Below are 24,106 nucleotides of genomic sequence, written 5' to 3'. Positions count from 1 at the left end.
AGGGCAGAGACAGAAAGCTGTGTTTTGGATCTGAACATTGTGCCTGGAGCTAATCACTAGTTATGCTGATACCTGCTCAGTTCTTCACTCTTAAAAAAAAAAAAAAGCCAACAAATGAAAAGCATGCAAATGTGCTTCCTCAGTGGACTTATCCTGAGTCTGGAAAGCCTAACTCTTTCTATTTTGCTTACAGAATGGTCTCATCGTTGCCTGTTACCAAGGGTATGTGGATATTGTCATAGCCTTATCACAATGTCCTCATCTTGATGTGAACTGGCAGGACAATGAAGGGAACACGGCCCTGATCACAGCTGCACAGGCAGGTAAGGGTCTTCTCTGCCCTTTTGTATGGGGTCTTAGGAGGGATCCATGCTGTGACTGCTATTTTTAGGATTTTTTTTTTCAAAGCCTTACAAGAAATTAGTCTGCATAAGATTATTCTGGCCAAGCCTGCTCCCAAATAAGCTTGTCATTTTTTTTTTGAAGTAATTGATCTAAAGCAACGTTTATCCTGTAGACTAACAGTGAATAAGCTATACATTTCGATCAGATGCCATTAAATATTTTAACTTAAAGTGTGCCCAGAATGTGCAGTCCTGAATGATTTGGTTTCTTTAAACTCATTTTCTATGTTTGCTCGGATGAGCATCCAGTCACCACTGCTGTACCATAATGTGCTGTATTGCTGCTGTGTCTCATGCTCCTTGCACCTTCCTCAGTGGGTTTATAACAACTGCTGACTGTAGGAAAATGTGTCATTGTTCAGAAATTTCAGTGTACATCTAAAAAACATTTCTAGTAAGTAACCAAACTTTGCCCTGTATTGCACCTAAAAGTGAGCTCTGATAGAGAACCCTGAAAGAAGGAATTGCAACCACAGTTATGTTTGTATCAAAGTTGTGAGCATGGCAGCTTTTTAAGTGGAGAAGGTCTCCAAAGCACTCATCTTTTATTTATCTGCCTAACACAAATTTGGATAGTAGAAGGTTTAATGTTAACACCAACTCCTTCCTGATTGTTATAACTCACACTAATGAGCTCAGAATTAATCTTGGAGGGCTGACATTGACTTGACTCTGTCTGCCAGCACTTGTTATTGATCCCCATCGCCTCTGCAAATGACTGCAGTCAGCAGAAGCATACACAAACCCTAACAACTGGGAAGTTTTCCCCTGCCTATGATAATCCTGAGCTCTGACACTGACACCAGTTGTTTAATTCATCATCATGAGACACAGCTGTAGCATTAATACAGATTACCATGTGGTTAACACTGCAACCAGAGTAGCTACATGTGATAGATGCTGCTTAATTACTGCTGAACTTTAAGTAGCGACACAAAGCAGTGTGTTACAAAGAACTGAAAGAAAAGCCTGTGCTATCTCACCTTTAGTGGTGGGTTGATTCAGTTTTATTGAACATTTCTGCAAAACAAATTATTCAAGAAGCTCTCGGATGTTTATGCAAAAAACCAAACCAACAATATTTCCTACAGAAAGTCTAGTTATTTCAACTAACTGCAGAGTGGTAGTTTCAGAGTGTTTCTGTTCTTGTTATGGTCCCATAAACATCTGTAGGTGCTTAAGAAGTGTCATGGCTGCTTAGACATGTTGTTTCAGTGTAGTTAGCATCTAAAATTAAATAGGATTATTTTACAGACCAGCTAGGGTCTCAGAAGAGCATTGAATTCAGTTCCTTTTACCCCTCTGATTTTGATAATTTTAGATTCACATCTTTCAAAGAACACATCTTTCAAAGAACCTGTCTTAAACTGAAGCCTTTCTGCAGGGGCTGACCTGAAGAAAATAGTCTGAGGAGATCAGATCAGCGGGAAGCAGTGGGTTCTGAATAAGAAATATTCAGAATATCAGAAATAGAAAAAACACCCACAGACAAAGCATTTTAATGTCAAATGTAAATTCCAGGTTTGAAAATGGGTCTGTTTTCCTGCTCTCTCAGCATTTCTTACAGACATAGCATCCTTCTCAAGAGGCCTTTCCCTTCCAAAACTGAAAACTGGTAGTGGCCAGCAAGGGGTGAAGCCCAGAAACAGGTGGTGGTGCTGCTAAAAGAGAGATGAATTAATTAATCAGCAGAACAGGGGAAGTGCAGAAAATTAAAAAAAAAATTAGATGCAAATGAGAGAATGAAATAACATGCAGCAAAAAGGAAGGAAGGAAAATGGTTACAAAGAAGGAAAGAGGGTGAAAGACTACATTAAATAAAAAACTGCTGATTCTCAGTTCTGCTGTTGATGACAGCATAGTTACATTAGTGGCAACGTATGGTAATCGGCATGTGCTGGGCTATAGAGCTGTAATGTTTCCCTTTTGAAGTATGGATATTATACATTACAGGGTCCACTTTGGGGCAGGCTCTTGAAACAAATCACAAAGTAGCCTGTTTCTTTGCATTAATGGAGTCATTAGAATGCAACTACCTCAGACATGCAGATCGTAACGACTGTGCATCTTCAGTTCTACTTGTCTGTCAGAAAGCATTCAGTGTCTATAGATCAAATGCAGGCTATCTGGAACCACAAGTCATATCCAGGTGGTGACTCTATATGGCAGAGCATCCTCCTTATTACACAGAGTATCCTTCTGCCTGCATTAAATAGATTATTAGGAATTATTGTAACCATTACATACATTCTCTCTGTGGTAGCAATAAAGTGAACTAAGCTGCTACAGACATCTGTGCTGTTTACTAAATGCGTCTCATAGGGCAAAGGACTGTGCCCTCAGCATGCCAGTCCTCCAGCAGGTAGAACAGCAGAACAGCAGCTTGATTCAGATCCCGTGTTGCTGCTCTGCCTGATGCTAGGCTCATTTATTGCAGAGCTTCATGCAGCTTCCATTGTGGGCTTTAAATCATGGAAGACTCACTCAGCTGATTTATGGCTTAGATATGCGCTACTAGTTCCTACAGATGCAGGAGGACTGAAGCAAACATTGTGGCCTTAAATCAAAAGCATGTGGCACGGTCTGAACACAAACTTGGCAGATCTGAGTTTTGCTTTGAATTTGATGTCTGTTTGAACTTGAAATTTGAAGCAAACTCAGAGGACAGAACCTCTTGCAAACTGAAACTGAAGTGATTTTCAGGTATGCCCGTGAAATGGAGGCGCTGGATTTTGTGTTTTATTTCCCCCACACTGTTGGGCCATCTGTAGTACCCCAGAGAGTTTTGTTTGAGCAAAGTCCCTTGGGTTGTCTCTTAGGCTTCCTCCAGTTCACAGAAAAATGTCTTACTGCAGCTATGGTCCTGACAAAGGGAAGAATATCTTTAGTAATGTATAAGTGCTGAAAAATTTCTTCTTGGTTTGGTTCCTGTCTCCAATTTCTCTGTCAAAAAGCATTATTTCAGCTGTTACAAACCAATCATGAAGCACACTGTACATTGACAAAACAGAAAATGTCCTACAAAGCAGCTTGGACATGAAGCTTCTCCTGGTAGTAACTGATACCCTGTCAGAACTTGGTCTCATGCCATAAAGTCAGTGAAGCTGAAGCCTGTGTGCTGAGTAAGCAGGACTGGGTCACTCAATTCCTGCCTTGAACATGGTTCACTTTTGCTGTTCGCTTCCTGCAGTTTGCTGTATCTTTACGTTTCGTTTCCATCAGCCCATCCAAGGTACTGTGATCATCTTCCCCGGTTTTCCCTGACTCTGGCACTATTGGGCTGATCTGTGCTCTCTCCCCACCTGTTCAAGTTTCAGCAGGGTATCCAGTTATGTGGCAAGGTAGCAGAGTCCAGCAGATTCTAGGAGACAAAGAGTAACACCTGGCAAACATCTTAAATTCAATGCTAAAGCTTTTCTTAGCTTACTTTCCAAAGTGAGTCCAGGACTGCATTGGTACAAAGCAACATCTGATGAAATCTGCACCAGATGCAACACCATAAGCTTTAAAAAGTGTCCTATATGAATTATAATCTGCTTCAGTAATACTTCTAGATGAATTTGAGCGATATGCATCACAGAATATTCAGCTGGACTGTGGAGAGAAATGAGAATATTTTTACAGTGCCTCGTAATTAAACTGTGATTGTCACAGCTGCCTGGCAGACTGCATTATTTCATAGAACATCAAAGCATCATAAAATGAATGGCAAAAAAAGGGTAAAGTTTTTTGAATGAGTCATAATGGCACTGAATATTTGCCTTGTTCTGAAGGTCCAATTATAAAGGCTTGATGTTTTAATTAGTCTTCCCACCAGCTAGCCAGAGATAGCTTCAGCTACTAAGCATACTCCTGCTGACACCAGTTGTCCACACTCATGAGGCACTTGAATGGTAACAAGTTGCTTCTAAAGACCGAACACAGGGTGTTTATTTTGCTACCTAAACTGAAGTGCAGCTCCATTTCCCTGCTGCTGAAAAACGGACATGTGGCTTTGCATGGTCAGATGGTAAAGTAAAAATGTGGCAGCCAGTGCAAAATATGTATTTGTTTAGTACCATGGCTAGCATGGTTTGCTCGTAGTATTGGCTGGAACTACTACATATAATTACTTCTTAGTGGAGCACTGTGACTGTAAGGCTCAAATTTATCAGAGGGGTGAAAAAGCTGAATCTTTGCTAGGAGTTCACCCAAGGGACAGTCAGTAGGACCCCCTGTTCAAGAAACTGAGGCCTCTTCAACCCCGGAGTGACCACCTCTGATCTTTAATTATTTCTGTACCTTAGATTCATTTTCAGAGAGGAAAAAACCTCACTGAGGGCAACCCGGGAAGCGGTAGGAGTCCAGCTTTCCTGGCCTGTCCCACGTTCTGCCACAGAACAGTGCCACCTAATGTTGAAGCCAATGACTGCAATGGGCAGAAAAGTTGCTTGAGAACAGATCCCATTCATCGTCCGTATATTTGCACTAATCAAACCTGCAGGAGCAATTTTGGGTTTGACCTTGAGGCTGGCTCTTAATTCTGTGATGGATTTTCTCTGCTTCTTCTTCTTCTTCTTCTTCTCTTTTTTTTTTCTTTTAAGGGCACATAACCATTACAAACTATTTGTTGAACTATTTCCCTGGGCTTGACATTGAGAAGAGGAATGTGTTTGGATTTACAGCACTGATGAAATCTGCGATGCAAGGACGAACAGAATGCGTGAAAGCTTTGATGATGGCAGGTATGCAAAGTGCTTTGCTGTTTCTTCATCATCTAACTGCAAATACTAGACCATCACACATAAACATTAGCAAGGGATGGTGAGAACATTGGGGCAGCATCGTCTACAGGAGCAAGGCTGACTCTTGGCAGGGACATATAACACCTTTTAACCATATTGTTGTGTGCTTTACTGTGTTGAGTAATTGATACATAAATTATTAATTAACAATTAAAGAATTGGTATATATGTATGTTAGTGTACTTTATTTTTTTTTTACAGTTGCAGGCATTGGACACAAATAAGTTTTTATGAAAATAATAATAGATAGCATATAATATTGTTGTTGTTTAGACCCCAAATCTCACAGGTCCATTTAATTGTAGGCTGAGATGTTGAATAGGTAGTTCATTTCTGCTGTTTTACTGCCACAGAAGTTTAATCCTTCATAATTTCCTAGAATTGTAGAATCTTAGAATGGCCTGGGTTGGAAGGGTCCTCAGTTATCATGAATCTCCAACCCCCTGCCATATGCAGGGCCTCCAGCCTCCACATGTAATACTAGACCAGGCTGCTCAGGGCCCCATCCAGTCTGGCCTTGAACACCTCCAGGGATGGGGCATCCACAACCTCTCTGAGCAGCCTGTTCCAGCACCTCACCACTCTCATAGTGAGCAGAACTTAAATTTGACTGTTTAAGTAGAAGGCGTTTATCAAACATAGTGACATTACTTTCATCCATTTTTATAATATCCAGTTTCTTGATGTTGATGTGACACAGAAATGCATGAATGATATGGCAACTGGCATTATTTTCTGCAAGGTTCTCCTGCCTGTTACACTGGAATCAAGGTTTTGTGGAGTCAGATCATTCATTTTGGAGTTAAATTTTTATGAAACAAAGTTATGAAACAATGGCTAGAGCTGGTATATTGCTAGACACAGGTGCACTTTCTGAACTAATGTCTTTTTTGTGCAGATGCTAGTTCAGAATTTTCCAATGGCTGTTATAAATTATCACTTAAAATGAAACTTCAACCCCCATACCTTAAAACTTGTCAGATTGACCTGACAGTGTCATGGCTTTCTATTATTATCACTGGAGATCTGATGGAAACTTGTTCTGCCTGTTTTGGTCATGACAAGCTATTTCACAACTTTCCATCACTGCAGGTAACTCAGTATAGATATCAAGTTTAACATATGGTTGCTGCCTCTGGCATCTGGATAGCCACCTACTTTTCTTCCTGTTCTGTAAGCAAATAGATCAGTATGAAGAACAAACCTTTCACCAATCAGAAAATGACTTTGCTAGCCTCCTATCATGTTTATCTACAGAAAGTTACGTTGGGCTAGTTGTGCATTAGAGATAGTGAGGTAGCAGAGAACATCTGTTGGCTAAAGGGTTGTAGGATTAATCGTAGAATATCCCGAGTTGGAAGGTATCCGTAAGAATCATTGAGTTCAAATATACTACAGATTTCTAAACTGCAGTTTACTTACATGTTTTAGAGATCACTTTGCAGGTCTGCACATTTTCAGCTGAAAAACAGGGACCTTTTCAATATCCAGTTATTTTATAGGACTGTACAGCCTGGTGAAACGGAGGGGACAGAGCAGCTTGTTCAGAATGGATTTAGAAATAGTTTGGGGGTGAAGGGATACTGAGTGACTGCTGACTATAAAGTGCTGCTTTGCTGAAGAGTGCATAATACATTGTTGTTGAATGATCTGGGGAAAAAATCAATTTCATAAATAAAACAGTTCCTTAGGTTCCAGCTAAATTGTATGTTAAACAGTGAGAACACATGGAAATATGGGGGGGAGCCCATAATCAGCTATGAGTCTCTTTGCGTAACCTCTGACTGTTATACAGCAACAAAACAGGCATGTGTGCTGATAAAAGAGTTAAATCTAGTATCTGCTTAGTGGCTTGGGTCGGATCTCTGTTTTCTGGCAATTTCTTATGGCAGTGCAGGAGATCAGTAAAGAGAAGCTCACTTTTCTAGCTGCCTAAGTAGAATTTGGCTGCTGGATGGGAAAGGGACATCAGCAGAGTGTGATAGATGGTTGGAGCTGGATTTTTTAAGTGGATGTTCTTCCTGAAACTTGAGTTCCTGGAGAGTGGCCAAGGTCAATCACGGTAAGACGAAGGTGCTCTGAGACACTTGGCTGTAATGTTTCCTCTTTCAAAGTGATTCTTTGGAAGGTAGGGGTTTGTGATTTGGGAATCCAAAGTGAAAAAGAGAGGAGCTGTGCCACTCATGGGCAGTTTGTCATGGGTGGTTGCATAGCGAGGACCAAATGGTGCCAGCAGCCAGTGAGCCTGGGCAGGAACACAGGAATACATCATTGCTCACCACTCAAGCCCTGCTGAAATCTCCAGTGCAAACTCAGTGCTGCTTCAGTAAAGCCACTGGTGTGGCAGTGGTCATAGAGACTGGGCTTTAAATACTGTGTGTAAAACAGCTGGTTAATAGATGCCTGCTTCACTATGCTCTCCTGTTAAACACAGAATACCGCAGTGCCAATGTGTTGGCCATGCACATGCTCCTCTCACCTGCTCCCTCTGGTGCCCTCAGTCACCTTCATCAGCTCCCTCCTGGGAAATCTCTCCTGTGATTTTGCTTTCTTCTTTCTGGTCTGATACTTATTCCTAAACTAATTCTCGTGCTGGAAGTTTATGGGTCTGAGCAATATTTCTGAGCTAAGAGCTCCCAGACCCGAAGTCCTGCCTCTTGTGGATCTTTTGCAGTAACGTGTGTGAGCCTCCATGATTCTGTGCTGACAAGACCATGCCCCATTCTCCCCCGTCAGATGGACTCAAACTCAATCAGAGCATTGTCTGAAGGGAATCATGGAGCTGATCTTTGTGAATTTCTCTCTCAAGGCCCTTCAGCAAGGCAAGGCCAAGCAAAAGGGGCATGGTTGGCTGTCAGGAAACCCTCTAGGATTTGTTGGACAGTCTGAGGTTCCGCCTCAGAGATGAAGAGCATGGCCAGCAGATTAAGGGAGGTGATCCTTCCCCTCTGTTCTATCTGGTGAGGCCATATTCAGACTGTTATGTCTAGTATTGGGCTCCCATGTTCAAAAAAAGACAGATCTCCTAGAAGGAGTACAGTGAAGGGCCACAAGGATAATTAAGGACCTGGAGCATCTCTCATATGAGGAAAGGCTGAATAACCTGGGTTTGTTCAGCCTAGGGAAAAGAAGACTAAGAGGAGATCTGATAAATGTTTATAAATATGTAAAGGGAGGTGGGAGGCAAATGGATGAGGCTCTTCTGGTGTGGTGTGATAGGACTAGGAGTAATGGCCTAAAACTTGAACATAGGAAGTTCCATATAAATCTGTGAAAGAACTTGTTTACACTAAGAGTGACAGAGCACTGGAACAGGTTGCCCAGGGAGCTTGTGGAGTACTCCTGTGGAGATATTCAAGACCCATCTGGACCTGTGTGAACCTGCTTTAGCAGGGCGGTTGGACTTGATCTCTTGAGGTCCCTTCCAACCCTTGGGATTTTGTGATTCTGTAATTCTGCATCTAGTTAATATTTTTAAAAGGACATGACTATTCATGTCTCTTACAGGTGTGACATTTTGTTAAGTGACAGGTTTTTTTTTTTAAAAATGCCTCTGGATTTGTACAGAAAATCAATACCACGATAGCAAATCATGACTTACAAGAGATCTTGTGTAACAAGTTACAAGGTCAACATCGATTTCCACTGAAAGATCAGGATTTCTACACTATGTAGTATTCTTTCCTGAGATAAAGTTTCCCAAATACCTGGGTACACATCTGTCAGGAGCAGTGAGGGATGCTTCACCTCAAAGATGAGTGATCCAAGGACTGCAGCAAGGCCAGAGGCACTGGCCTCATCAATAAAGGCACTTCTTGAAGGAGCAGAGCAGGTTGGGTGACGATAACCACAGTCAGCTAAGTCCATGGTGTTGAGGCAAGACCACAGAGACAGGAGGTCTGAGGTGAAACCAGTGAGTGCAGGGCAGGGTGAGCAAGGCACATGGCCAGGCACAGCTGCAGCACAGCTCAGGCAATGACCAGAGCTGAGTGTCTGAGCTTGAATGCAGCCTCCAAGCAAGGGTAAATTTAGACACAATTCCCTTAGCTTCTACTTTTCCTTTAGTAAATCTTTGCCTGTTATGTAAAAAGCAAATAAACAACTTCCACATAGTCCACCATGTTTCCAGTCAGGTTTAGTCGGAAGGAGTACAGACACAGGTGAGTATTCAGAAGGGGACAAGACAACAGTCTAGAACAAGAGCGTCAGGGATAGGAGTCTGGGCAGAAGGATTTCAGAAACAGGCTGTTGTAGCAGGAGGAAATGTCTTTTTGTGCATTTCTTCCAACCTCCTCTCCCTGGTCTGTCTGTAGCTTCTATTGTCATGAACAGCTTCAAACTCTTTGCTTTTGAGCTCTCACAAGCCTTTCTTCAGCCGACAGCTAATGAACTCTTTGTTTTGATCAAATCTTCTTCTTCTTTGCTTCCTTCAAGGTTGGGCTCCACGCTTCGCTCTTTCAAGTGTTTCTGTGCTTTCTCTCTGGATGATTCTGCAAACTTCACTTAAACTCCTCTTAAATTGAGATTGACTTCTTTGCTTTGGATTTCTCCTTCCATTCACATTCACTCTTTTTTCTCTGTCTCCTACTTTCTCTTTTAGAGGTTTTCTCAGGGAATTTGGAGTCAAATGATACTTAGTAGGGTTAAAACTGAATTTCCAGTCACTTTCCCTGTGTTCTCCTTTTTCCTGTTTTCTGTAACATTTGAACACCCCTTGAGTGGAAGATTAAGCTGGAGCCATTAGAAACCAGTTTCTGGTTGCCTTTCCTGATATCTAGTTCCTCTCACGTTGGTTTGAAATGCTGTCACAAAGATAAATCCAACCGGGAAAAAATAATTCATCATGATTCTTCTCTGGCCTTTTCCCCAGGTCTCAGTCTCTGTGCATGTTCATCTTCCAAAGCAATGTGACAGAATGCCTTTTCTTTTTTGACAAGATATCTGTAGGTTGGTAATGTGTTGGCTGTTTGAAAGTAGCACTTCATCTGATAGAGAAGCTCATCAAGAAGTCAGAAGTTGTTGTAGCTGGTTCATATTTTCAGCTTAAAACTTTTTCAAGGAACTAAGAAATTATCTACAGGAGCAGTGATACACGTACATCAAAAGTGAATATTAAAGTGCTCAGAATGTGGACAGTTTCACTAACACTGCTTGTTTTTCTTTTCTTCGAGGGGCAAATGTTCACACAACAGACCCAAGCCGTGGACTGACTTCGTGGGAATGGGCTTGTTATACAGGAAGGTCAGAATCTGCTTTCATCATGCAAAGGCTGATGGATAAACCATGCCCTGAACAGTTTTGTGATCAATATAAACCAGAATGGCCAAAGATGAAGGAACTCCTTGCCAAGGCTGCAGAACCAAAAACCTGTTTGCAGAGGATTTCTGAGTGTGTGAGGTCAGTTGTCTCATTCCGGGCCTTCCATGGCCCAGAAGAGGATGGGGTCCTTGATCACATGGTGAAGGTGACAACAAGCTTAGGCAGTCCTTTCATTGCTCTGTCATGTAGGACTGTGTGTCCAGGAAGCCCACCTTCTGTGGGAAAACGCAGACTAGCTGTGCAAGAAATCCTTAGGAAGCAGAGAGCTGAGGAGATCCGATCTCAGGACAAAGATCACGTTAGCAGCTATGAGAAATTATTTCAGAACTCCAAAATCACAGTAATCCCCAAAAAGAAGGACCGTCGAGCAAGTCTGCAGCCCGTCAGCCTTGCAGTGTCTCAAGTGAGCACCATAGCCACCAGGAAAACAAGCCTCTTGCCGCTCCACCTGCTCAGAAGAAGTAGCGTGAGGCCAGGATTTGTCATCCCCAAAGTCCGTGTCAGCAAAGCTCCTCCACCCACCTTTCAACCGGAAAAGGCAAGAAGGAGGAGCAGCGCTAAAGATGACCCCTACTTGCAGATTCCTAAGTGGAGATACAAGGAGCTAAAAGAGGAGCGGAAGAAGGCAGAGGAACAGGAGAAGAAAAGAGTAGCAGAGGCTCAAAGACAGAGGCAGGTGTCTCCTGCCAGAAGCAGAACCTGACTTACTGGCAGTTACTTGGAAGGTTTTAGGGCCATTAGTCTTGTTATCTGAGCAAGATAACAGACTGCATGCCGTCATGCATGCCTGCTGTTGATGGAGCTGAAATACTGTATAGTGGTCTTTGTGGTGCAGAAACATGGCAAGGGCTATACCACAATGTGTCTGATTATGGAAGGTGAAGTTATTTTTGGGTGGAAGACAAAAAAAAGTTTACCTGTATGCCGTTGATAGGAAGTTCAAGTGGTTTTTTTTCCTTATTTCCAGTTCCAGGTGAATGACTGCAAAACTGCTTGAAAAATAATGTGTGTGAAAAGATCATATTTTGTGTTTGTTTGTTTTGTAATGGGCACAATTAAGGAGTTGTATTTTTGACACTAGATATTATTTCCTCTCCTTGTATAGGTAGGCGTATTACAAGGTTTTACAGAAATAATGAAAAATGTAAAATACATCACAGTCTCAATGGGCAGTGAAAATCTAAGTCTACTCTTTTTTTTCTTTTTTTAATGTATGAAGCACTTTATGGCATATTAATTCTAATAATCAAAGATTAGTGCAGGGTAGCTATTGAACTGTACAGCTCTATATGGTCTGTGTGGATACATTTCTTAATGTTTTTGTTCTGTGTTGAATATAAAGAGGGCTGCATATGAAATATTTCTGTAGCTGACGTACTCACATCATCTACAGATATAAATCAGGGATAATGACTGGTTTCTTTGGAGTAACAGAGAAGTTGAACCAATTTTTGTATGACACAGTCACCTCTAACATTTGCCTCCCCCATTATGTTTCCCGTATTCTCTATCTGTTGTCTCTTCTTTAGTCTCAGGGATTTTTTTGTCTTGGCATTTAACTGTGAAATAATGGCGATGGTGAATCTCAGGCGGGTTTAGATTTGTCTTTTTCCCGTGATATTTAAATTCCTGCTAATAAATAAATAAATAAATAAGCACCAGTTGATTATCAGTGTCTGCTCCGCAACTTTTCCAGGTTATAACCAAGACAGATTAATTATGCACTGCATGGGAATTGTTGAATCATGGCCTATTGAATCACTGATTGATCACCTGAGGCAAGCACTGAGTCAGCCCTGGGAGCACAGGTGAAGGCAATTCAGCTGTGTGACTGAAAGGGGTGGAGCCCGGCTGCTCCTCTCCTAGACCCCATTTAAAGGCTGACTGCCGCTGGGGAAGGATCTCTTTCTGTAGATGTCTTCTTTTGGAGTTTTGCTTAGGACCCAGGTGAGCATTTCATTTTTGATTGTGTCTTTCCACCATACTATTCTTTCTAATTATAAACCTGTGAAATCATTCCACTCTTCTAACTGTATATTTGTTAATTGTACATGCACATTACAGGAACAGAAGCAATTGTCCCAGGTATCAAGTCCAGCCACAAGCTATGAAAATCTGGTCAGAGATGCAGTATCAGCCATTGATGTTTGGAAACTGTGGTTGGATTCGTTGTGAGATTTGATATCATGTTTCTGGGTACCTGAAGAGTATAGGACTTCACTCTGTCTCAAAAGCAGAAGAAAACATTCCTTAGTACTGAAGTTAAAGCAGGAATGAGCCATGCTGCCCCATAGTTGAAGACTGATATGTCAGATGTCCAGTCTCTGAGCCTAAAACCACTGGATGTATGGGGACCATACTATCCTCACTATATGAAGACTTTCAGAGCCATTCTTCTATCCCAAAATTAGATCCAGACTGTTTTGATGGCCAGAGAAACACATTGTGCTTACAGAAAAGCCCCATCCTTTGGTACATTACAGAAGCATGAGCGCTTCTGTAAGCGCTTTTTTCCATAGGTTGGTGCTGGTTCTCATGGTCCAGATTAAGGCTATATGTACTGTTACCAGAAGTCAGTCTGAATGATGTGCCAGACCCTGGAAAATTCTGGTAAGCAAGGGCTCTGTTCTTGCTGCTTGCTGAAAAAAGAGCAGATTCAGAGAGTGGAAGCCAAAACATCTCAGAGGCTGACCAGTAACTCACTGAACTTGTAATGAAGCTATTCACATCATGGGAAAAATAAATTCAGTTGGCTATAAACTCGCATTCAGGTCGGTACTGCTAGTCAGCAGGTTTGGGGTCGGGTCTCCACAGGTTGCAGCTGACTGGTGCAACAAGGATGTTAGGCAGAGCCCAGTTTTTGTCTGTCTTGCTAGAAGAGCTGTGCTGGCTGGACTGCAGTGTCAGATTGCCTCCCTTGTACTGACGTGATGCAATAAGCACCCTGCTGATAAACCTCCCCACCCCTATGAATATAAAGATGGTTTTGGTCTGCACAATGCATTTGTCCTGTGCAATTCATAGGCACTGCTTTTGTAATGGGCTTGCCGTGACCTGAATGTAAGACTGATCTTGTTTCTCCAGAGAGTGGGAGAACCCCCCTCTGTGGCAAGAATGGCAGGATGGATTTGGTGCACTATATTGAATGGCTTTACTATTAATTTCTGCTTACTGCCAGCCAAGTGTACTGGAGATTGAGCATTTGGATAGAGTGTGGAAAAGCAACCTGTGCTGCAGGTGAAATTGCACTCAGTAGCACTTGCAGGAGGCACACAGCTGCCAGGTGCTCTCAGGGATGAAAGTGCAGTGGGTTAGTGATAGAGGCTGAAGCCTGCTTTCTAACCCTTTGTACTTCATTGTACAAATGTAAATGTGTGATGTTTCCATTAAAAGAAGTACAAGCTCAGGAACTTATTGGTGACTTTATTCCTCAGATAGAACATGGAGTGCTGCCTCCCACTTCTCAGAGCAGGGGAACAGGGAGGGGAAGGAGCACTACTACCAGGTGGTGGAAGAGGAGGAGGCCCTGGCACAGGCTAGGCAGCTCCAGATGGTGTTCTGCTGAGTGAAACCCAGAAGTGATGCTGTCTGATAGGTATCTGTCCCTTCAGAGCCCGCAGAGAGAAGCATGGGCTGTCTGTTGGATGGTGAGGGTTCAAGGCCCATCTCCCCAGTCCATGTCCCAGATCTCTGTTGTGGGCCCAACAAGCGCCAGCAGCTGCAGAACTGCTAGAGAAGGCCAGCAGGGCAAACCGATTTGTGAGAAATGGGAATTACCCTTACATTTTTCTTCCTTTTAAATCATCACTTGCATAATTTCAAACCAACGTGGCCATTTGGGTCATTTAAAGAGGTTCTTCATTACTTACTTAATTGCTCACCGAGAGAGCGTATTCAGCAGAGATACGGCTGATGAGCAGCCAGCGGTCGTCTTGAGTCAAGCAGGACTGGATTGACAGTTCTGCACTGCCTCTCAGTACAGTAAATCATTCAATTAAACCTCTGAATTCCCAGCCACTAATGAAAAGTGCTAAGCTGATGTTATTAGAGATAACGATGAGAGGAGATCGTCTCTGGGCAGTGAGGAATGTGAATGTGGGCTAATGGAGGCAATGGGGGGAAGAAAATACGTTGATGTGCACTCTGATATAAAACAAGATCAGCTTTTGACCCAACTTCTTCAGACTGTTGTGCAGACAAGACTTAGAAGCAGCCACTAAGGATTTCTCTGGTCCACCAAGGAGTATATTATTTAAAAATAAATTGATTTGGTGTGAGCCTCTTCAGTGCCTTCTCAGTTTCTCAGAAGTGGCTTTCCTGGTCATTCAGAGTCACTGTTTTCAGCACTTTTCTGACTGGATAATTAGTCTGTACATCACACCCAAACATATCTACTTACTTTCTTAGAGATGTTGGTATAGATATTAAAATGTTTTACTGTGAAATATCATTGCAGTCATTAGGGGATAAAAATTGGTGGTTGTGTGTGTGTTTTCTTGTTGTTGTTGTTGTTTTTTAAGAAAAAACAACCCCGCAAGGTGACTGAGACCTCAGTGCCTCTCTTTGCTGTTATCAGTGGCTCTGACGTGATGCAACAGCAGTGTATGTCCTGCATAGCATCATGTGCAGATAAGAAAATGAATTGCAAGTAGCACGAAGAAAAGGATTTACTGAATGGACAAATCCATTGCTGCAGTAATCCCAGAGGCTCTTTTGAGGCTTTCTATTCATCAGTGGCTTTGGACAAAGAATTGCAGAAGACTTGATTTGGGGGGGGAAGAAAAAAAAAAGCTTCATCTTAATCGATAATTAAATCAATGTTTAGATGAAGCCATGCTTTATAATGCTACATATTCTGAATAAGGACATCTCAAGCATGGCAAACTGAATGCCCCAAATCAGTGAACAACTTAATTCCCTGCCTGTGTAATGATATTAATTATGCATGGTATTAGAATAACCCATAAAACTAACTATAGGAAACACAGCCATACATCATTAACATATATAGTAGCAGATTATTTAGCACTTATATACTCATATGCATTTACACATCTATAAAATATACACATATGAAAGGCCTCTCACCTCCCAGTGATGATGTAGGGTACTCAGATATGCTAATGATGACTGCTGTATGAAAGCCAGCAGTAAGTAATTGTTCTCTAATAGCCTTTTATTCAGGCCATAAAACAGGCTACAAAGAGAAACCAGACCAGCTGCCTTCTCACTGAACACCACCACAGAGCTCTTGCATGGAAAAAGGCAGGGTGTTCTGTGAAAAATTGTACTTCATCGGGTAATTAAAGTTACTGTGCATATTAATTTTGCCTAGTCAGGTTTAAATCTGGCATTCTCTCTGCACATTTAAATTCACAACGCTCTCACCATTCTTTCATGGCTGCAGAGCCGTGACTATTGAGCAGGCCAAATGCTTCTGTTTCCGTCCACCCTGAGGAAGCAGAAGAGGCTGGGGAAATGGATTTGGGTGGTTCCTTTCCCCATTGCAGCAGCTTCCAGCACAAATGGCATTTGCTGCTTTACAAAGCTGTTCTTCCCAAAGTAACCAACAAAACCATTAAGAGGCAGATGAGCATAGCCCATGCTAGGAGGCTCCATCTTGAGTGCACTTATCTCATAGAATCATGGAATCATAGAATCATGAGTGTTGGAAAAGACCATTGGCCCATTCCTACCGTGCCCACTAACCACATCTCTCAAGCCTACATCCACACATTTCTTGAGCACCTTCAGGGATGATGGTGATTCTTCCAACTCCTTGGCACCCTGTGCCGGTGCCTCACCAATAAGCAGTATACCAATATCTCACAAGGCTCCAATCCAGCTAGGAGTGCTTGTAAATGCAGATCAAGAGATGGGCACAGGAACTGCCACCAGCTTCTCTGTCTAGTGGGCAGGCATGAGCATGCATATGGCATTTTTACAATCAGTGCCATAGTAACTAAGATCTGCTGAGGACAATGTTAGCCATCAAAGGTGTTTTCTGGGAATCTGTATTCAAGGTGATAAAATATTTACATTCCAACTGCATCTGGCAGAAGGAGCTAAGGTTTCCTAGTGCTTGTTGCCATTGTGTTGCACCCAACTTCTTGCAGGAGCTGGTGGCATTGGGATGTTCTACATCATTGTGAGGCAATGTTAATGTGACACAAATCAATATATGATTCAGTTAAGTAATAGCCCCATTAAAAGCCCTGTTCCAGCATTTCAAAAGCATATACAAATGCAGTTGTATTGAAAATAGACTTTCTTTATTGCCAGCTTGGCTGCTTTCCCAGGAAAGGGCAGTGAAATAGTTGTCACTCAGGATTTGCCCAGTTTCCATGGTCTTACATGGAAAGATAAGATATAATCTCAGCTTCCCCGAACGTATTATTATAAGCGAAATAAAACAACTCACTTTTGCTGAGCAACAGAACTGAACAGACTGATTGTGCCAGGTTAAGGGTACTTTGTTTTCTCTTGAAAATCTGTTTTGAAAACTCAAGTTCTACCAGCATGTTCATTTTAGAAAGTACTTTGTGGATGTGTTTGACACGTGTCATTTTTTCACTTGTGGTTTGTGAAAACTATGGGGTTTTATTCTGCATATGATGGCTTGCATTAGCTTCTATTCTCAATTCCATGGGCACAGTGAGCAGCATTTGCTTGTGGTTTTCCAGCCACCATGAAGCAACCTTCTGCAAGAACCTTCTTGGGCCTATGTGAGGCTTTCTACACCACAGAGGGAGTGTCCCTTCAGTGTCAGTGGCTGCTGAGTCATAGGCAGCAGCCCTATAGGGTGCCAGCAACCATCCCACCACTTGTGTTTATGACCTCACATTGAGCTCTTCACAGTCTTGGGAAACCACGTCCCCAGCCACCCGTCCATTTATGAAGCTTCAATTGAGCTGTCTTAAGGTTTCTGTGACTGACATATCTACTGTGCTCTGAAAAAGCAACGTGCTGGAGTTACACTGCAAACTGGCTGTCCGCACAGCCAGGTCTCTTTATTAGGTCTGGTCTGAATTTAAATAAACAAACAAATTTACTAATTAATAAAAAAGAAATTGAACTGTTTTAAGTAAAGGGTTAAGCTGAGCAAAGAGGTACAGCAAGCATTGCAGACTTGGTCTGGCTAATATTCACTTGGTTAAATCAGAACCTGCTTGACATTAAAGTAGTAGAAATTACTCATTCTGAATTTAGAGTTTCTGGCCAGAGAGCTGTAGCCATTTAGCTAAACTGCTGACTTTTTAGTGAGGAGTGCTTCCCATCCATGGACAGAGAACCATTTCCTTCCTGCTAGGGCTCTCTCTTGAGGCCTGCTGCATCCATTCTGTTTTCATTGCAGCTTCCATTTTTCTAGGAGGAGAGGGAGGTCATAGAATCACGGAATCAGCAAGGTTGGAAAAGACCTACAAGATCATCCAGTCCAACTGCCCACCTATCACCAATAGTTCTCTCTAAACCATGTTCCTTAACACAAAGTCTAAACGTACGCAAGGTCCTCACCCCCCATGGCTTGTAGTTGCCCCTTCCACAGACTCCGGCACCATGTTACAGCATTGCATTACTTTTTGGGTTTGGATAACTTTAAGCACATGCAGTGCTGGCTAAAGAGCTGTATCCAAACATTCCTCTTTTTCCGTCAAGTAAGATACTGGTTTCATCTTTAATTCAGCGCTGTCTTTTGAGGATCACAGACCCATCTCAGGAACAAAGTGAGCCTGACAACAGTCAGAGGCAGATGATGAAATTCTAATCTATGCTTTTGTGACATCCAAGCTGGATTATAGCAATTCCATGTTTGCAGGTCTTCCCAAGGCCTCCTCATCAAAACACAGTGTGTGGAGAAGTCAGCTGTGGGATTTAAATGTGTCCTACAGACATGCAGCTACCCTCAGCCACTGAATTTGGAGCTTACTTGGAGCCATCCATCAGCTCTTTGTTTATAGGTATGGCGGTGGGTATTTATAGTCACTAAAAAACAAATCTTACTACGTCTTTGAGAAGGAAATAGTGAAGAAAAACTGTTAATGTGGTAGGAAAGCTCTGGCTTTTTCCTTCCAAAACTCATCACCCCAGGACACAGAATGAATGCTATGTTGATCATCCTCTTTCTAAGGGGTTGAGGGGCCTTTGCTTAGGACAAGAACTAACTTAACTGGAAATCTAACACAATGAGACAGCAGTGAGGAGCTGAGGGATGTGTACCAGGCAGCTGGGATGCGACTGCAGCAAGGAGAACAGGAGGCTGGGTGAGAAGGGAAACCATCATCACAAGGGCAAGGCTGAGAGAAGCACCGAGAAGCAAACAGACTGAAGCCAACATCACTGTCCAGGTATGTGCAGAAACTTCAAAGCTTTTTGTCACCACTGTGCCTCAGTTTCCTCATCACATAGAAATGTATTCTTAAATCCCTAGTTATCTCATAGGGGCAGCTCCTGTTTACCAGGTAACGAGGGAAAAAAGATGGATAGGAAAACCCATAGAAATTAAGCTACGTAATGGAAACTGTGTCAATCAAGCCATCACAGCACATAAATCTATTTGCTTCAGAAAAACGTGCAAAGTCCTCTGCAGATGGTGGAGGCAGCTCAGGCAGCAGTGGAGCCTGGGGCGATCCTACTGGTATTCCACAGATGCCAAATGATGGTGAGGCCTGTCACATTCTGAATGACAGCCATCTGCTGCTCGTGGTTGAGAGGTGACCAAGCCTGGACAACTGCTGAAAACCAAAAAAGAGTGGAAATGCATAAACAGTGTACAGACATTGAAGTTATCATCCTCTCAAACTAATGAGAAAAAAAAATACAGGTACTTTCCTCAGAATTGCAGTTTGCTGATTCGTCCTGCTCTTTCCACCACTTTCTTTCCCACATAAATGAGACACTGAAAACTTTGCTCAGAAACGCAAGGCTAAAAATCTTCTGCCTCATATACCACCATCATATACCACCATCACACCCTACCATTCTGAATAGCTCCAGCTTTTGGGGATTCTAGTGGGCCATTGACCAGATTTATGAAGTCATGAAAGCAAAAGGCAGGTCACCGCAGTCCAAATGCCGTTAAATCCCTGTGCTGTCATTTCCCATTAGCTAGACTCTGCTGAAAGCCGCGTGCCAGCCAAGAAGACACATCAGAGATGACACTTAAAAGGGATTTAAGTGAATCAGAGGAAGAATGACAGAATGCACGGAGACAAGAGGGGAAAGATGGAGGCAGCAATCCAGCTGCAGCAGCACGTGAGATGAAGACAAATCCTAATTTAACAGTGATTATTTCCCACCAGAGTTATTTGAAAAACACATTAGTGTATGGACATGAACTTTGACTGTTCTTGTGCAATTGTGGATTTGCACCCACCCCAACAGCCATCATATTTATAGGCTGAAGGTGGAGCAGAGGCAAGCAGCATTGCCTTCTCCCACAGCCCAAAGGCTCCCCCTCCACTGCAGCAGGCAGGTCTATCTTGCCACAGTTATCAAAACTAATCCAACTATTGACTTGTGAAACAAGTACAAGGTGCTCTAGACATTCATCAATACACGCTTTAGGACAAGAGTTGATATTTCACTCCTTCTAGTCTGGGTAAGATCATTTTGTAAGAGCCATGTAATATTCAAGCATCATCTTGCCTCAGCTCCTGTGAGGTTTTTCATAAGCACAGCTGAGGCAGGCCGTGCTTGGATGGGGCTGAGCAAATTTCCTGTGCAGTTTGGGAGAGTCACTGGTGAGGATGAGGCAAAAGGCAGTGAGCTCGGCCCCAGGGACAGCTCAGCCATCTGGGCCTAGCCCTGTCACAAGCCAGAGGAAGCACAGCATCTTCTCGTCTGGTTTATTTGGAGTTATTTAATTAAATAAAAATATAAATGTTGCAGTTAGGATTGGAGCCGGAGATTTTATTTTGATTATTTCTTACCTTTCCCTTCAGCTTCCATTTTAACGATGCTTTGGCTTTCAGAGTCAACACCACTGGATGCATTAAGAGTCTCTCTTTTCTTTCAGCAATGGTGTATCAGGCAGCCCACAAAACTCTTATCTCAAGGTGCTGGTGGCACTGCTCACAATTGCAAGACAAAATCACAAAGCACGCCATGTTAGAAAGGAGGGGAAGCTGCACTTCTTTCCCATTGAGCTGCACCCACACTTCTGGAGCAAGGTCTTTGCCTGCACAGTCACTCAGGAGCTGCTCACACCTTTACTAGGCTGACTTGCAAAGTGTTTCTGCTAGCGTTAACTATATAGGCATTTTTCCTTTGAGAAAACACCTATGAGTTAGACAGCGAATGCTGGGATGCTGTCAGGGCATGGAGCTATTTAAAGGCATTTCCACATCTGTTTTCACAGGTAAGTTCTATTAAATTGTAACAACAACTGTGCACATTTTACTGGTAAGCAATCAGCTTTCACGGTAGACAACAAAAGCTTCCTCTGAAATGGAATTCAGATCCCTTAAAATCCGATTCCATACCCCAATACCATGCCCTAAGCACTGCTGCCAGTGCTGCCTATTGAGGGACACACGTGCTTTTACTTATGGTCACCACAAGACAGTCACCATTTGGATGTGGCGCTCAGGGACATGATTTAGCAGAGAGTTGTTAGAATTAAGGTAGTATGGTTGGGTTGCGGTTGGACTTGATGATCTTTAAGTTCTTTTCCAACCTGAGCAATTCTATGATTCTATGAGATGTGCAACCCACAGGCTGAGGTCTGGAGCCAAGCAAGTGTCCCCCTCTCCTGTCAGCTGCACACGCAAAGCCTGGACAGCCTCTGTGCTCAGGGCTGGTGCCACTGGCCATCACCAATACCCCACTCCTGAAAGCACCTTTTCACCACTTCTGCCCTTGCCAGAGGCTCTCACCCAAGATGCCAGAGTGATGGCCTGGCCCTGAGAACTGCCCATGGACGGGGCAGGGCCACGTGTCACGCACTGCAGCCTGCCTGGCCCCCGGGATAGGTTTGGCTCAGAAGTGAAGTCAGTCTCTCAGGAAGGATCTGCTTAGATGCTGTTCTTATGTTTGCAGCTCCAGAGGCTGGCAGAGGATTGTGCCCTTCACTCCTCTCCCCTTGAACAAAGTCACACCTGTCAGAAAGCGCTGACCACCAGAGAACAAAACACATGGTGCAGAATGGCAGCTGGGAAAGGGCTGCATTCCGTAAACAACTAAATGTGTAAATCCAGGAGAGAGGAATATTACGAGTCACAATGAACAGTCAGATCACGCTCTAAACTTGCCATAAATATTTATCTTGGAAACAATTGGCTAATGGTGAACCAGCTATTAGTATGTGAAGTAGAGCTCTTGTACTACAAAGCTTAAGTTTCCAGCGTGTGCATTTCAGGAGCTATTTGGCACAGTGAAAAGCAAGGCTGTGTGCTTAACAAATGTCCTCATAATAAGCTGAATTGAAAGGCTTGTTTAAGGTTTCAGCCTTCCGTACCCGGCACCTCCAGCTGTCACAGCTGTCACATCAGAAGTGGGCTGATGTTTATTCTGTTCTGGGTGATAAATCAGGCCCTGGAAAAGAATTCTTGCATTGGATCTTCCTTATATTTTATGCAGAGAATAGGAATTAGGGAAGGAATCAGCTTCCAATGTCGGTTTTTTATTAGCAATTCACATTTAAAGCAGTGAAAAGATACCTGCAAAAAGGATGTTAAAGGCGTTCATCCCAACTATGTGTTCCAAGAAATCTGATCTTACATTGCTTAACGCTCCTTGGATGAATAAAACATGAGATCTTCAGTTCTAAAACTGACTACTGTCTTTCATTGTAGGTACACACACATACTAGAATATTAACTAGATCTCCCTTCAACTGAAGTAAGTCTCAATTCCACAGCCGATATACAAATGCACCCAGTGCTGGCTTTTGCAGCAGAGAGAATTTATTTGTTTTGCATTCGTAGATTTTCTTCATCCAAAGTTCTCCATGCAAAAAAATTCAAGGCCATGTAGATTAACACATCAGTGAATTGTGCACTTTAAAATTAAAGCAGTGCAAACTGAGTGCACTGAGCTCTTACAGACGATGGTCAGTACCTGGTTCTGAAAGGTGACACTCAGTTTCTTTTCTCTAATGATCTGCTGTTTCATAGAACACCTCCACATCCACTGCTAGACCTGATGCCATGTCAGTTGCTATGCTTTCCAAAGCATTTGTTCCTTTGTATGAAAGTGACCTCACTGTCCTTCTGAACACAGCAACAGGCATCTGCTGACACCGGAGACAGTCTGTACCAAAAATCTCTCCATGTTATTTTACCCACTTTCACAACACGCTGTGTGTCAGACAGACTGAAGGACAAAATCCACCTTAATGAACTAGCTTTAGGCACAAGTTGAGAATGTAACCAAGGTAATACATGTGTCCTTACTACCGGCTAGAGAAAGCTCACAGCTCGTTAACAGCTAAACAATTTTTGCTATCCTTAAAACCACTGTAGATTACAAATGCTTTTCTTTCTTGAAGCTGAGGAATGACCTATAGAATGCAGGCCACCAGAATTTTCTAAAAATAACTCCATCACAAGCTGGGCAGCAGAGATTACATTGCGAGAGTCCTTTCAAGGTCACTTGCAAGATTTATGCTTGCAATGGGCTTACTGTTTGTGTCTGAGAGTTGTCCCAGCCTGGCCGGGTTGGGAGCACATTTTCAAAAAGAATTGCCAGCATCCATGCATGCCTGCCAGCTCCAAGCAGTATGTTCCCAGCAATTGGTATTCCTGTTATCACCTGAGATCAGCAGCCTGAAAGAAAAGGGAACAGTCTTTGTAACAAAACTCAGTCTTCATTCACGGAGTGCTTTGTAAAGTACAATGCATTCCATCTCTCCCTGGAGGTTTCCTGTGTAAATACGTGTGCTAAGATTTTATGAAAAAGACTCAAAGAAAGAGACATTCTGTGAATACTGTTTTTTCCGATGCAGGATGAGGAAAACCAACAAACATATGTACTTGAAGGAGCCCCAAGAACACAGCAACAAGCAAAATACAAACTTCCATCCTCCTAAGACAGAACTTGTATGTGCCAGAGGTGTGACAAAGAAATTTTGAGAAAAAAAAAAAAATCATTAGGATTTCAAGTTAAACACCTTTAATAATTACATCTTATACAAACACACCCACACTTACCAAGACTGTAGCGACAATGTATATTATTTTACCCCCTCTGTTGAGGAGGTCTGATGATGGTTAATCACTGTAGACCTGATTCATTCTCTTTTCTTCTAGCCCTTTTCTTCTAGCCTCCTCCAGGCAACGCAACGTGGATTCCTCTTTTACTGATAGAACAATGTTGGCTGTGACCCCCTTGTGCATAAACCACGTTTCAGTGTCTTTCTCTTATGAGGGAGGAGGTTTGTGTGCACAGAACTTGAACTCAAACTGAAATTCTCTTCTTTACATAATTGGAGCATCTAGCCTGCAACATCTATTCCTGCTGTAACAGTTATGTGCTGTTACGGACATCCCCACATTTTCACAATGAACATATCCTAATCCTAAAGGGCATTGGCCTAGACCTGTATCTCATTCTAAATTTGATATATCGAAATCTGAAGAGGACACAAGAAGTTGTTGACAA

At 42.7% G+C, this 24,106-nt stretch overlaps 1 protein-coding gene across 1 annotated transcript in view; it reads left to right on the top strand.

Moving 5' to 3' along the window:
* ANKRD33B (ankyrin repeat domain 33B) overlaps nt 1-12,177 on the top strand; it is a 40,101-nt gene extending 27,924 nt beyond the window's left edge. Inside the window, exons 4-6 of the mRNA XM_010708555.2 lie at nt 194-323; nt 4,988-5,128; nt 10,360-12,177. Coding sequence (XP_010706857.1) covers nt 194-323; nt 4,988-5,128; nt 10,360-11,210 — 1,122 coding nt within the window. The 3' untranslated portion in view covers nt 11,211-12,177. The remainder of the gene's footprint in view (nt 1-193; nt 324-4,987; nt 5,129-10,359) is intronic.
* The last annotated feature ends 11,929 nt before the right edge of the window (nt 12,178-24,106 follow it).

This window comes from Meleagris gallopavo, chromosome 3 (genome assembly GCF_000146605.3).
Source record: "Meleagris gallopavo isolate NT-WF06-2002-E0010 breed Aviagen turkey brand Nicholas breeding stock chromosome 3, Turkey_5.1, whole genome shotgun sequence".
Classification (NCBI taxonomy): Eukaryota; Metazoa; Chordata; class Aves; order Galliformes; family Phasianidae; genus Meleagris; species Meleagris gallopavo.
This window is presented reverse-complemented; position numbering and strand designations above follow the sequence as displayed.